Source organism: Abrus precatorius, unplaced genomic scaffold (genome assembly GCF_003935025.1).
Source record: "Abrus precatorius isolate BTA unplaced genomic scaffold, Abrus_2018 Scaffold8, whole genome shotgun sequence".
Taxonomy (NCBI): Eukaryota; Viridiplantae; Streptophyta; class Magnoliopsida; order Fabales; family Fabaceae; genus Abrus; species Abrus precatorius.
In genome coordinates this window covers 27,679,795-27,692,645 of record NW_020874428.1, presented here as the reverse complement: position 1 = coordinate 27,692,645, position 12,851 = coordinate 27,679,795, and the positions used below count along the sequence as shown (strand labels likewise).

Below are 12,851 nucleotides of genomic sequence, written 5' to 3'. Positions count from 1 at the left end.
TGTGTTAGTTTTTTCTTTTACTTTTTTTCAAACAACAAAAATGAAGGTCTTACGTGATAATATATTAAAAATTCAACCATTAGCCAAACATAGAAGGTAATGCGTGCTGCAATATAATATAATACTTAGTAATATTGAACAATGGAATGTAGCATTTGACTTGGGACGATTGCATACATTAATTTGTGTTTAATTCTTTAATTTATTGAAGGCCTGTCAAGCTAAACGTATAAAATGTATTTTATTACCCAACTGCCATCACTACTACTATTATAATAATAATTACAGTTAATTACTTTTTATATTTTTACATATTAGAACCTACAAAATTTACCCTTAGTTAATATTATTAAACTTAACCCTACTATTTTAAACACAAACAAGAAATATGTATTTTATAAAAATTATACAATATAATAAAAATTAGTAAAACCTCTTAAATGATGACTTACAGGAAAAAAAAAAGGAATAATTTGTAATACAGAAGCTGTAGTTTTATAATTCCTTATAGTGAATGATACTCTGCCATTTGACTTGTGCTAAGACTCTCCATAAAATAGCACGCAAGATGAAATTTAGTTATCCAATTCGCAATTTATTCATTGTCAAAACTCAAGTTCCTATAATCAAGTCATTTAGAAATTCAAAAGGTAAACGGGCAAAAATTTAGTGACTGTTATTGTAACATTTAGCAGCATCTCATACTTATCATACACAGATTAAAATCCTGCCTAGCAAATACCTATTGGAAGTTCTATTCTGAATTATCTTTAAAGTCTGACAGTAAATGGCAAATAGTGGAATTACGTAGCAATCTCTGAGAGAAAGCTGGTAAATAGATACACTGCATCCTGCAAGTGAGCAGAACGTAGGTCCTCTGGAAGGGGAGCACTGAAAGCAGTGTCAAAGCAGCTGAACTGCTCATCACGGGTAGCACCCTCACCTACAGCAGATAGCAGCAAATCACATATCTCGCCTGCCATTCTTGAATACACCACCCTGCAAAATCAGTAGTAGACGTAAATATAGCAATTAAAACTTCTATAAATGGATGACCTATCACATTGGGCCAACTAATGAATTAACATGTCAAGATACATATGCTGAATGTATTGGGATAAGGATGTGTGGTTTTTAACGTAATGCAAAACCAGATTCAATAACACCAGCAACTAAAACTGTAAATATACTAGGGTATTATCACATTTTGTTTCTTTATCTTAACAAGTGCCCAAGAAAAAATGGTTTCAGACGTACATTATTAGCCAACCTACAAAATCATAATACGAGCTGTACAACATAAAAACGGGCCAACAAGCAGCTGCAAACATTTTTCCTGGCAATGCAAAGTACAACATATACCTTGCATCAACAGGTAATCTGCCACCCCAAACAGCCAAGGATTCATTTAGCTGACTGACAAAATCCTGACAGGCAGCATTTTTACTTTGAAGAGAATCCTGAAACAAGAAATTACATGATTTTAATTGAGCAAATATGTGAAAAAAGGAGTAGTGCCCTAATCTCTAAAAACTGAGTTTACAATGTAGCATACAAGCACCAAAAAATACAAACGGAAATAAGTCATGGATGTCAAGCTTTTTGATAACAAAATTTTCTTCCATGAAACATGCTACAGAAACAAATCACAACTGTTACCTAATTTCATAAATCATGTTTTAAGCCTAATTAAAAGAATATCTAATGTAAAGATTGCAGCAACTAGAAGCATTTAACATAAAGCATCTCAAATAAAAGATTAACTTCACAGCAGGCATTAGTGTCTTCTGCAGCACCACTGCTTGTGCAGTTGTGCCCCCATAATTTCATCTCCATCATCACATGGGGTAATAATTTCATATTGCTGCAGTTCCATGTTTCAAGGTCAGGATCAAACTTGTTCAACTTTTAGTTATATTTCACAATCAAACAATTACAGAATCAAGTAACAACTATTGTTCACATATATGTTGATAAGAAGGGTGATCCTCTTCTATAAATTCACCTACCAATTCAGTCATGGCATTGGTATCTCCCTGAAGTGAGTTTTTCATCAAATAGTACGAAATATAAATTCCAGCTCCCAACTCCCAGTTTTCAATTTCAGACTTATGATCCTCCATGGAAGTTGCAATCCTCCATATCTCAGCATGTTTTGCTGCAAAAGATATTAAATAAGTTACCTATAATGCACTTATTTGGAGTTAAGAAGAAAAAATCTAGTTATTTTCTGCTATTGGAAAGAAATAAGTGGCAATAAAATGATTTTCAGCAATTTAATGTAGTAATGATGCAGGGCAAAAAAATTTTTTTGGGGAAGGAGGTGAGTCAACAGTATTTTATTAAATTTTCATGTAGTTTTCATACAGTTTTCTTTTGGTGATTTACTAGGTTTTTTTAGATAATTTCATCATAATTATGATAAAATTAAGGCCCTGTTAAGTAGATTGCAAAGTTTTAGAAATTTGTTCACTTGCCAGTAAAGTTTTATAAATATCTATAAAAGGGCAAGCTGTGTGCAAGAGATGCATGTGTTTGCTTACAAGTATTATTTGGTACTCCTTTTCCAAAGTTACAACCTTGTAACTTTAGGGTCATCTAGTAAGACAATACTTAGGGCCCCTCTTACTCCTTTGAGATTTTGTTCTGAGTCAATTGGTATCAAAACCAAACTCAAATCTTATCAACCATAGCAATGTGTAGTGCAGAATTATACCAGGGTGCGATTTATGCTCTAAGATTAATTGTATGGATTATATGCTTCAAAGTGAAAACAATGTTTGCAACCTTGCTTACAGAATCAAGACGACCAACATGATCTTGTGGGCACAGGGAATTCCAGAAAGTAGTCTAGAGTCTAGACTATAGAGGACAAAATAATAGCACACTGGAATTGTCTTTGAGTCTATCCATAAAGGCATTTAGTATATTTTTTACAAGCAATATACACACACAACTTACCTTGCAAGAATAACCTATGAGCAACTGAGGTTGTAAAAATGGAATGAGCTTTCTGCCAATTTGCACACTGAAGAAATTGCTCAAGGGCTTTTGAGTGGTCCCCATTATAATTATAATAAATTGCCTGCACCAGAACAACATAATTATTCAAACAAAAAGAGTTTCCGAACCAACAATACAGAACTTTGAGACATTTCAAGGATTAGCACAGCCCATTAATCAGTATAGAACATCAGGACAAGAATTTAATTCAGTTTTAGTCATACATTGATCGTAATGAAAGACCATATGAATCGCATCAGTGTTTTTTGTCCTCTAACAAATATAAATCTTGTAGGTTTTAAAATTCATGCAAAGTGAAAACATAATTTATATATACCAAATTGATAGTATCATCAGAACATACTGTGTCTGTAGTTTTTCCATTAATGGATCAAGAAGGGATGAGCTAGAAAGGAACAGGAAGGAATAGAACAAAGGTACCATCCTGCTTCTTTGGATTAATTTAGGAACAGAATGGAATTCCATTGCCATTTGATTTCCCCCAATTCCACCATAATTTTGTGGGAACAAAATTTGTGTCTTTGAGGCAAAATGATGGGGAATGGTTTCCCTTCGATATATTTTTAAACTCCCACAACAAGGGAACTTATTCCCTTTCCATTCCTCTCATTACCAATCACCCAAACATAGAATAAGAGAAAGATGAAGTTAAAAGGGTATGACCAAGGTAGTTAAAATCGAGATTTTACTTTAAATCGTAAAAGAGAGTGAAAATCGTAAATCGTAAAATTGTAAAATGAATCGTAAGATTTTATAAAGTTCATATATATGATATAAATTCATATTATTCATACAAAATATCATAAATTAAGGGAATAAACCTTCAAATTAATAAAAGCACTTAAACAAAGTAGCACTCACAAATCATAATTTATTCCATAAGAATGTAATGCATTGACATGAGTAAAAAATAGACTAGAATAAAAAAGATGCAAGAACAACAGCAATAGAATTGAACTCTAAGCAGTAACACACTGTTGGGTTTAGTTGCAGACCAAGCTGCACGTACTAGGAGGACTGTTGAATGTTGACAACAATGGTAGGGTTCAAAGCTGCTAGAGGCAAATTGGATTCCATAAAAAGGAGATATATGAAAGAGACGTCAACTACGATAGGGTTCAACAAAAGAGACTTTGCGAGGAATTTTCAAAATCGAAGTGACTCGTGAAATCCTACGATTTGAGGGATTTTATGATTCAAATCGGAATTTTACAACGATTTTACTCAATTAAGATTTTATCCACAATTTAAATTGGTGAGACTTCCAAAATCGTAAAATCGTAAGATTTTACGATTCAAATCGGGATTTTAACTATCTTGGGTATGGCAACAAATTATGCATTCATTGATATTCTTCTTATATATATATATATATATATATAAATAGAAATAAATAAATATGATCCATACCAAAGCCTCGTGCATCCAATCTGTGGGAATGCCTAAATCCTCAATGAACTGTTGTTGAGATTCATCTGAACTCCAAGTTTCACAGTATTGAAACAATATTTCCCGAATCAGATTTACTTGAAGATATGGATAATCTTCACGTAGGGGCAAGTGAAGGACCACATATATAGCCCAGTGACATTTCCCTAAGCACAATAGCTGAGACACAAATGCCATGTCTAGAATATGAAGATCATTAGAATTGATAACACCCACTGCTTCCAAGATTGCACGTTGGTGCCATATCATATGATAATCAAGTGGATCAGGAGTAGAAGAGAAGGCACTGAACATAGTCTTCAGAAAGCTGAATTCTGTCTCTTCACTGGCATGAAGAAGCATGAGATAAAATGAAATGTCAAAGTGTTTATCCGTGTTCCAACTGATAGCCTCCTCTGATGTTCCTTCATCAATAAAAAGGGGAACAGGATATGGAGCCATTCCCTTGTCAAGGAAATGTTTATAGGTCTGAAAAGCAATGGGTAATGAAGTGTCCGGTGGTAATTTATACCACATTAATAAACCTAAGAACCTCCTCCAGTCAATATTGACATCATGCAAGGCATCATGAATATTTCCTGCAAGCAATTCATATAGTGTCAATCTATCCTTTTCAATGAAACAAAAATCCAGCCCTTTATTTCTCCAAAGTTCAAGTTGCCTTGCAATATCAGCGCGATTTACAGTAGAACCACCAGCTTGACTTAACAAACAAGCCAATCTCACATCTCCTTTAGATGCAGCCAGCTGCACTGCTTCATCCAGCTGCCGCCCAGTCAGGAGAACAAAAATATGTTGCAGATAATGGGAGTCATTTAGGGAGCTTATTTGATTTTGAACATGATAGGAAACACTCTCTCGCAACCAATAACTGAACTCTGCCCTCCTCATAAGAGGAAGTGCTTCTAGATCAACATCTTGACAAATTTCCTTCATATCCTGCATCATATCTTCCTCATTATCAGCACCCAAAGATTCTACTTGACCTTTTTGTTCTCTTTCAGAAAAAAGAACTCTAATTAACTCCCAGGTCATCACTTGGTGTGTCAAACCCAAACGAGTAGAGGAAGATAACCCAGGAACACTCAATTGCCTCTCAATAAGATCACAGTATTGATGAGAAATCTCTGACAGGGTTATACGATTAGCTTCAAGTTTTTGAAGCGTCAACTTGCAGGGTCCAATTTCAACTTCTTTCATCACATGGTTTATTCCTTTGTGAAAATTTAATGGAGATACCAAAGCGTAGTCAACAAGTTCCTCACTCACTTTTTGATTTTCATCCCTGACCAGATTGTCAAAAGCAACTTTCTCCAAATTAACAACAGATGATAATAGGTTGTGATTACCACTGCTTCCTACAGGTGCACCAGAATGTACAAGAATGCCATTTGGTCCCCATCCAACTCGAAACGATTTACCCATAAACAGACCAGCATCAACTATATTGTGAGCATATTTTCCAGATACTAGAGTTTCATGTTTCAGGTCCAGCTTAAAACCTTGGGATTTTATCGTCCTAAGAGGCATGCCCTTATGTTGCTGAACCATCAAAATGCCACCAGGAGAATTTGAATCGAAATTCCCATGTTTATACTCAAGCAACGGAAATGGAGTTTTTCGAGAAACTGGTGGGGTGGATCGATGGGTGATTGCCTGAGCAGAACTTTGTAAAGGCCTCACATACTCCTTACCAGAAGATGGTTTGCAACTTAAGTCCTCTATCTTTTCTTCATCATGAAACATCAATAATCTCATTTCTCTCATTTTAACAGGATCAAGCCTAAGATGAGCAGGAAGAGAATGAGAAAGCTCAATGTCATCAGTATTTGACGGTGATTCTTTCTCAAGATCATATATTTCAGCATCATCCATAACGATGTCTTCCTCATCATTTTCACCAAACCCAAATCTACTGAAGTGTTCAACTAAGAATTTCCACTCACCAGTGACTACATCAAAGGAAATGAATTGTGCTCCCTGTCTCTCTGTAATTTGTTTTAATTTTTTCACTAGAACATCTTCCTGCTGCTTCTTAGTCTTCAACATTCCACTGTCTAGCATCAAAACTACTTCAGCTGCCTTGTTAAGACCCTGACCAACTGCGGGCTTATCATTTTCATCACTGTATACAACTATCTCATGCTTATGAAATTTGACAATTTCATCTATATATAACCCCCTGACATCAGTTTTGTTAACATATCTGACATATCCATACCCATATCTTCCAACAGTGAAATCAGAAACACGACTGCAATAACCTGGGTCAAGGAGTTCCTGTGCCACTAATTCCTTCAAAGATGGTTTGGTATAGTAACTGGGTGAGCACAAGAGAGGTAAAGAAGCTTCAATTTCTGTCATGATCTCATTAAATGGGGTAATGCAGTCTTTACAGACCCTTCTTTTCTTGCAAATATGCAGAATGCACGAATCAGAGATGCCTCCAGCATCACATTCCATCACACATCTAGGTCAAACTGATGCGTTGCGTTCTGAGCCTTAAAATTTGAATGCAGTTCCCTTATATATTCTCTAAATTTGAAGAAGAACGACTAAGCACCGATGCCTGCAAGGGGAACTGAATGTTGCATATTATCATTGGGAACCATCACGAATGAAGGCAAAAGGTTATGAACTATACGGAGTTCACACATATCTCATAGGTTAATTTAAAAAATGCAGATACAGAAAGAAAAACAAATATACAACATAGCAACAGTATACAACACAGGTATCTACTTTTAACGAACAAGTTTTAATTTAAGAATATGAAGACATATCGATTATTAGATTCAAAATTTGTCCAGATCAACTTCACTCAAAGTGAGGCAGAGCATAAAGAAGCGTAGAAATAGAATGAAAAAAATACCTAATGCAGTAAGCAACGTCAAAGTGAACATGGCGCGTTGATAAGAAGAACGAAAGAAATGAAGCAGAGTGAAGTTAAGCAACATTAAGATGTAACACAACACAATTAGGACAGTGAGAGAGAGAGAGAGAAGACTCACAGGAGCAGCAAGCAACGACGAAGCTGAGCCGGTGAGTGGACGGTGAAACAGACTGAGAAGAACGAAAGAGAGGTTTAGCGGGATTGATTGAGAAGGAAACCTTAAGTTGGGCTTTAGACGGCCCAATTTTAATAGTTATTAAAACGAGGCTGGGCTTTATTGGGCCAAGGCCCATTAATATCCACCACTTTGCCGAAGAAGGCTTCTTCTTCTTCTTCTTCATATTTAACCTTAAACCACTAACCCTGTCTCAGCTCTAAACACTCAACTCTGCTGGAAGCTGCCATAGCTTGCACTGTACTCGTCTATCAAAGATGATTACGGCGATTTCGTGGGTACCGAAAGGGGTTGCAAAGTCAGAACCTCTTGTGGCTGACCCTCCCTCTAAGGACGATGTTGAAGAGTTCATCACCGCTCATGCAAGGTCCTTTTCATTTTGGATTCTATTCGCAACAACTCTCTTATCAAACAAGTGCTTAATAATATTCCCCTTTTTTAATTGTATAATACAGTGGAGACAGTGATGATGAAGATGAAGTGGACCCTGATGCCAATAAACACGGCAACGAAGTTGCCCAGGCATTAACCGTAGCAGACGCAATTGGAAAAGCTTCCGCAGAAGAATATGACAACGTAACCCGTGCCTTGAAGGACCTTGACATGGAACATTACGACGATGAGGACGAAGGTATATTTATTTATCTGTTCTATTATCCTTTTTATTCATACTACGTACCTATGATTGTCATTTTGTGGATAATTTGCATCATATCCTGAAATCAGGGGTTGAGTTATTCAGTTCGGGGATTGGTGATCTTTATTATCCAAGTAACGAAATGGATCCGTATATCAAAGATAAGAATGTAAGTTCCAAGTTCTAACGCTTACCATTATGTTAGAAGGGCTCTCGCTTCGTTCATATTTTACATCATTAATTATCGTGTTTCAGGAAGATGAGTCTGAAGAACTCGAGGATATGATCATTACTCCGACCGATTCTATCATTGTTTGTGCCCGTAATGAGGATAATGTCAGTTTTCTTGATGTAAGTAAATGGTCACTTGTATTGTGAAGTCATATATTATACTCCAGTTTATTTTCTATCTGAAAAGTAAACTTGTCACTCAATTCTTTTTGCACTGCCAGGTTTGGATACTCGAGGATGCAAATTCTAGCGAGATGAACATGTATATTCACCATGATATCATAATTCCAGCATATCCGCTCTGCACAGCTTGGCTCGATTGCCCTCTTAAAGGAGGGGAAAGAGGTTGAAACTATGGGTTCCTTGCACAATTTCTCTGGCCTGTATATTTGTGTTGATCTAGTTGTTTGGGTTGCTTGGTTATACAATTGAGCTTTTATCCCTCCACTAAGAAATCGTAGGGCTCCTGAATATATAAATACTGAAAAAACCTTGTAAGATGTCTTAATGTGCTCTGATGATTTCTACCGTCATTTTCCTATGCCAAAAACATGAGAGGTTCATATTTCAATCAAAAGTAAAGAGAAAATTTGTAACTTCAATTTCTTTTCATTAGAAAATAGATTGAGATTAACATGTGCTGTTAGTCAAAGCTTCTGTAGTGCTGTTAGTCAAAGCATCTGTACTGCTGTTAGTCAAAGTTTCTACAGTGTAGAGTGTAGACTATTAAAACAAAATTTTCATGGTATGGGCAAATGTTTCTATGTTTGGAATTTGGATTATCTGAAATTGCCACCAATACCATTGCAATTTATGCCAAAAATTTTGTGTGATAACTGCCTGATACCTTCTCTTTATCATATTATCTTAATATAATTTCATTATGATCACAGGGAACTTCTTAGCTGTTGGTTCAATGGAACCTTCCATAGAAATATGGGACCTTGATGTTGTAAGTGGATATATAAATCTAACATTGCTGTCCAAAACCTCTTAGCTAAAATATCTTTTTGCAGAATTCCTTGTAATTTTCCTTTGTTCTCAGATTGACGAGGTACAGCCATGTGTGGTTTTGGGTGGCATTACAGAGAAAAAGAAAAAGGGAAAAAAGGTTTGCTAATTGTTATACATTCTTGCTAATTTCAATCCCCTTAGAGTTATGTGGTTACATCAAATGGCAACACACTTAAGTATGATCTATTTATAGAAGTTGCATGTGTTGTGCTGTTTTGTGGTAGAAATCTGTCAAATACAAAGATGGCAGTCACACTGACTCAGTACTTGGTCTTGCTTGGAACAAGGAGTACAGGTTTGTTGAATTAAAACTGGATTCTGCTCTTGTTTCCTCAGTTGGATGATTTCTGGAACTTGAAGGTTTTATTTATTGTTTTTTTTGGAACACTATTCCTTGAAACCTGTCTTGACATCTATTTTTTTAAAAACATAAGGAATATACTAGCAAGTGCTAGTGCTGACAAGCAAGTGAAGGTTTGGGATGTGGCTGCTGGGAAGTGTGATATTACACTGGAGCATCACTCAGACAAGGCAAGAAATTAGACAGAGTATTTTCTTTCTTTCTTTTTAATCACTAGGTCATTTTATTGATGACTTCATGCCCACTTGTGTTTTTAGATTATTATATAATTTAGAACTTTGCAAATATGATTTTAGACTTTATTAGATCGAGGTGACCTTTATGAACCAAGATGTCATAGTGATAATATTTAATCTTAGCTTTGCATTGAATGCATACATGGATATGCATATGTGAGGAACAAGTTTTTGGGTTTTTCTTGGGACTTTGTTGTGCAATGCTCTGAATTGTTGGTAAATGAAAAAATTCACACTTTCTTCCTAATTTAATCATTAGATGAAATGCTCTTTTTATTTTCAGTTTCTAATTAAATTATGGGATCCCAATACTGTTCCTGATGTCTTTCATATTTATATCTTGTCCATTTACACAGGTTCAATCAGTTGCTTGGAATAACCATGCACCACAGGTTCTTCTTAGTGGTTCATTTGACCGTACTGTTGTCTTGGTAATGAGCCAATATTCTTTGGTTACTCTGATTCACTGTATTTTGCTCTGCCATTGATTACTTATTGTACTGTATACTTTGGTTGGATATTCATGTGCTAAAAGAGACACTCCATTTTAAATGAATATATTTGAACTTCGAAAATCTGGACTTTTTTGGTTAAACATTCATATATTTATCTAATGTTTTTAATGGTGTTACTAATTTGCAGAAGGATGGAAGGAAGCCATCACATTCTGGCTACAAGTGGTCAGTCACAGCAGACGTAGAGAGCTTGGCATGGGATCCACACACTGGGCATTCTTTTGTGGTGTGTGTAGTAATTTCTAAGGCTCGAGTACTGATTACTTTTGGTGCATTTTTAACAAAAGATTCATCAACTTTCTTTTAGTTACAACTTCCTAGCATTTTTTCTTTTTTATGATTATTTGATGTATATTAAACATAAAAGGAACGGGTGGGAGAGTGGCTAATTCTTATTTTCTCAGATTAAATATTGGATGAACAGGTATTAATTTACTATAATGATTTAATTTTTCTGTTAGGTGAGTCTTGAAGATGGAACTGTCAAGTGTTTTGATATTCGGGCTGCCCAATCTGATTCCCCATCTGAGCTGGGTTCTACTTTTACACTTCATGCACATGACAAAGCTGTTACTTCAGTATCCTATAATCCGGCGGCACCTAATGTATGTGTCTTCTACTTTTTTATGAGAATATCAACTTATTATGTACTCTAGTTTAATTGTGCCCTGTTAACATTCGTGACTTCATGCAGCTTCTAGCTACTGGATCCATGGACAAAACGGTAATAGTCAAGTCAATTTTGTTATTTTCATGTATCACTGTATTCTTCAGATTGGAATTAATCTCATTTGGCATCTTATCATTTGTCACAGGTAAAACTTTGGGATTTATCGAACAACCAACCATCTTGTGTAGCATCTAAATCTCCTGAAGTCGTGAGTTTCTCTTTTTTCAATCATGTGTTGTGTGTGTGTGTGGGAAGTGTTATATGAATCATGATGTCTTTGCTAAATTGACATTGATGACTTCTCCTTTTGATGGTGTTATTAGGGGGCTATCTTTTCTGTTTCTTTCTCAGAGGACAACCCGTTCTTGTTGGCAATAGGAGGCTCAAAGGGAAAATTACAAGTAAGTGAAAAGGGCCGAAGAACTTCCACTTTTGTATCCTTGATCGGTCTCGTTATTCTCTTCGTGAAATTGACGTTGTCACTGATAATTTGTAGGTATGGGACACCCTATCTGATTCTGGCATCTCTCGTAGATACGAGAAAAACATGAGTAGATCTAAATCTGGGTCTTGATACAACGAGTGTCAAAATTTTGGGACTCGCCCTAAAATACAAATGTCTATCCATGTCATTTCTATTCTCCGTAAGAGGGGATATTTGGTTTCTTTTCCTACATAATGTCTTCAATGTTTCTGGTAGTTTAGGAGTATTTAAATTGAATTAACATTAGTTGTGTAATAGGTTGAAAGGATATATTAAGGATGGATTAATACAGTTTGATGTTGTATTCCTTTTCACAATCATTTTACCGAGCATCCTAACCAGTTTTGAAGGAAACTTCTTTTACATCTTTCGCTTGGATCATGGATGTTTTCAATTATGTTAAATTATAGGGATTTTATGCATTGACAGCATAGAAACTATTTGTAGTGTCTAAATTGTATTAAAGTGATTGATGTGATTAAATACCAGAGATTGTGTTTATATGTAACTCGGATTGTAGAGACTAAATGAGAAAATAGGGATTTGGGGAAATTGCAGTGAAATCCATATACGGAAATTTGTGGAAATATGACAAATTAGATGGACGTATACTAAGGAATTATTTTCCGTCGGAGTGGACATACTATTTTTATTATGTGAAATTAGACTGATTAGTGAGAAAGGGGATGTCCAAACTTGTCCACTTGTTTTTTTTTTTTTGGTTCAATCCACTTGCTTTATTAGATTGTTTTAGAAATTTTCACATTACAAGTTGACGAAGATCTATAAACCTATCAAATACAAAACCGAAAAATCTAGTTGGGTAGGATAAAAACTCTACGGATCTTTGATTTTAAAATTAGATAATTTTTATTGTGATTTATAAATTAAAAGGATATTATTACATGTGAAATAATTAACATTATTAAATTTATATGGATAAATAACAGTTAATAATTTTAAAATATTAAAAAAATTATAACTGTTAATTTAATTTTAAAAAAATATTTAAAACTATTCAATTTGACTTGTTTTAACTTCACTTTTTCAAAAATTTATTTTCAATAGTTTATTTTTAATATTAGGTAACTTAATAACTCAATCCGAATTCATATAATTGAATTAAAGTAAAATATTTTAAGTAATTTCAACATTTCAATTT

At 34.9% G+C, this 12,851-nt stretch overlaps 2 protein-coding genes across 9 annotated transcripts; one reads left to right on the top strand and one right to left on the bottom strand.

The window, feature by feature from the left end:
- Nucleotides 1–563: 563 nt before the first annotated feature.
- On the bottom strand, nucleotides 564–7,565 carry LOC113846816 (nuclear pore complex protein NUP96). Of its 5 annotated transcripts, none has more exons than XM_027475477.1 (6): nucleotides 7,485–7,565; nucleotides 4,435–7,054; nucleotides 2,962–3,085; nucleotides 2,010–2,158; nucleotides 1,363–1,460; nucleotides 564–999 (listed from the first exon to the last, which is right to left on the bottom strand). In XM_027475477.1, exons 2-6 carry the CDS (start codon nucleotides 6,934–6,936, stop codon nucleotides 804–806), a joined length of 3,069 nt encoding a protein of 1,022 aa, XP_027331278.1. In that variant the 5' UTR covers nucleotides 6,937–7,054; nucleotides 7,485–7,565; the 3' UTR covers nucleotides 564–803. The 5 variants fall into 5 exon arrangements, with proteins under 5 accessions (XP_027331278.1, XP_027331279.1, XP_027331283.1 ...); XM_027475478.1 differs by having other exon boundaries at nucleotides 4,435–7,042; nucleotides 7,485–7,560; XM_027475482.1 differs by having other exon boundaries at nucleotides 4,435–7,008; nucleotides 7,485–7,541.
- A 142-nt stretch (nucleotides 7,566–7,707) lies between these two features.
- Nucleotides 7,708–12,014, top strand: LOC113846706 (uncharacterized WD repeat-containing protein C17D11.16-like). Of its 4 annotated transcripts, none has more exons than XM_027475266.1 (16): nucleotides 7,708–7,908; nucleotides 8,006–8,172; nucleotides 8,268–8,347; nucleotides 8,434–8,529; nucleotides 8,631–8,754; nucleotides 9,303–9,361; nucleotides 9,455–9,520; nucleotides 9,648–9,718; nucleotides 9,858–9,954; nucleotides 10,377–10,451; nucleotides 10,663–10,761; nucleotides 10,997–11,140; nucleotides 11,230–11,259; nucleotides 11,351–11,413; nucleotides 11,529–11,606; nucleotides 11,702–12,014. In XM_027475266.1, exons 1-16 carry the CDS (start codon nucleotides 7,799–7,801, stop codon nucleotides 11,777–11,779), a joined length of 1,437 nt encoding a protein of 478 aa, XP_027331067.1. In that variant the 5' UTR covers nucleotides 7,708–7,798; the 3' UTR covers nucleotides 11,780–12,014. The 4 variants fall into 4 exon arrangements, with proteins under 4 accessions (XP_027331067.1, XP_027331066.1, XP_027331064.1 ...); XM_027475265.1 differs by having other exon boundaries at nucleotides 7,997–8,172; XM_027475263.1 differs by having other exon boundaries at nucleotides 7,708–7,956.
- The last annotated feature ends 837 nt before the right edge of the window (nucleotides 12,015–12,851 follow it).

What these genes read in the sequence shown, in the direction of transcription:
- LOC113846816 (XM_027475477.1), bottom strand. Translation starts at nt 6,936, where the DNA reads ATGGAATGTGATGCTGGAGGCATCTCTGATTCGTGCATTCTGCATATT. An exon ending in CCAATGCCATGACTGAATTG is followed by an intron (nt 1,461 to 2,009) that starts GTAGGTGAATTT and finishes TTCTTGTTTCAG; the next exon opens with GATTCTCTTCAAAGTAAAAA. An exon ending in AGATTACCTGTTGATGCAAG is followed by an intron (nt 1,000 to 1,362) that starts GTATATGTTGTA and finishes CTGATTTTGCAG; the next exon opens with GGTGGTGTATTCAAGAATGG.
- LOC113846706 (XM_027475263.1), top strand. Translation starts at nt 7,799, where the DNA reads ATGATTACGGCGATTTCGTGGGTACCGAAAGGGGTTGCAAAGTCAGAA. An exon ending in ACAACTCTCTTATCAAACAA is followed by an intron (nt 7,957 to 8,005) that starts GTGCTTAATAAT and finishes CAGTGGAGACAG; the next exon opens with TGATGATGAAGATGAAGTGG. An exon ending in GCTCAAAGGGAAAATTACAA is followed by an intron (nt 11,607 to 11,701) that starts GTAAGTGAAAAG and finishes GATAATTTGTAG; the next exon opens with GTATGGGACACCCTATCTGA.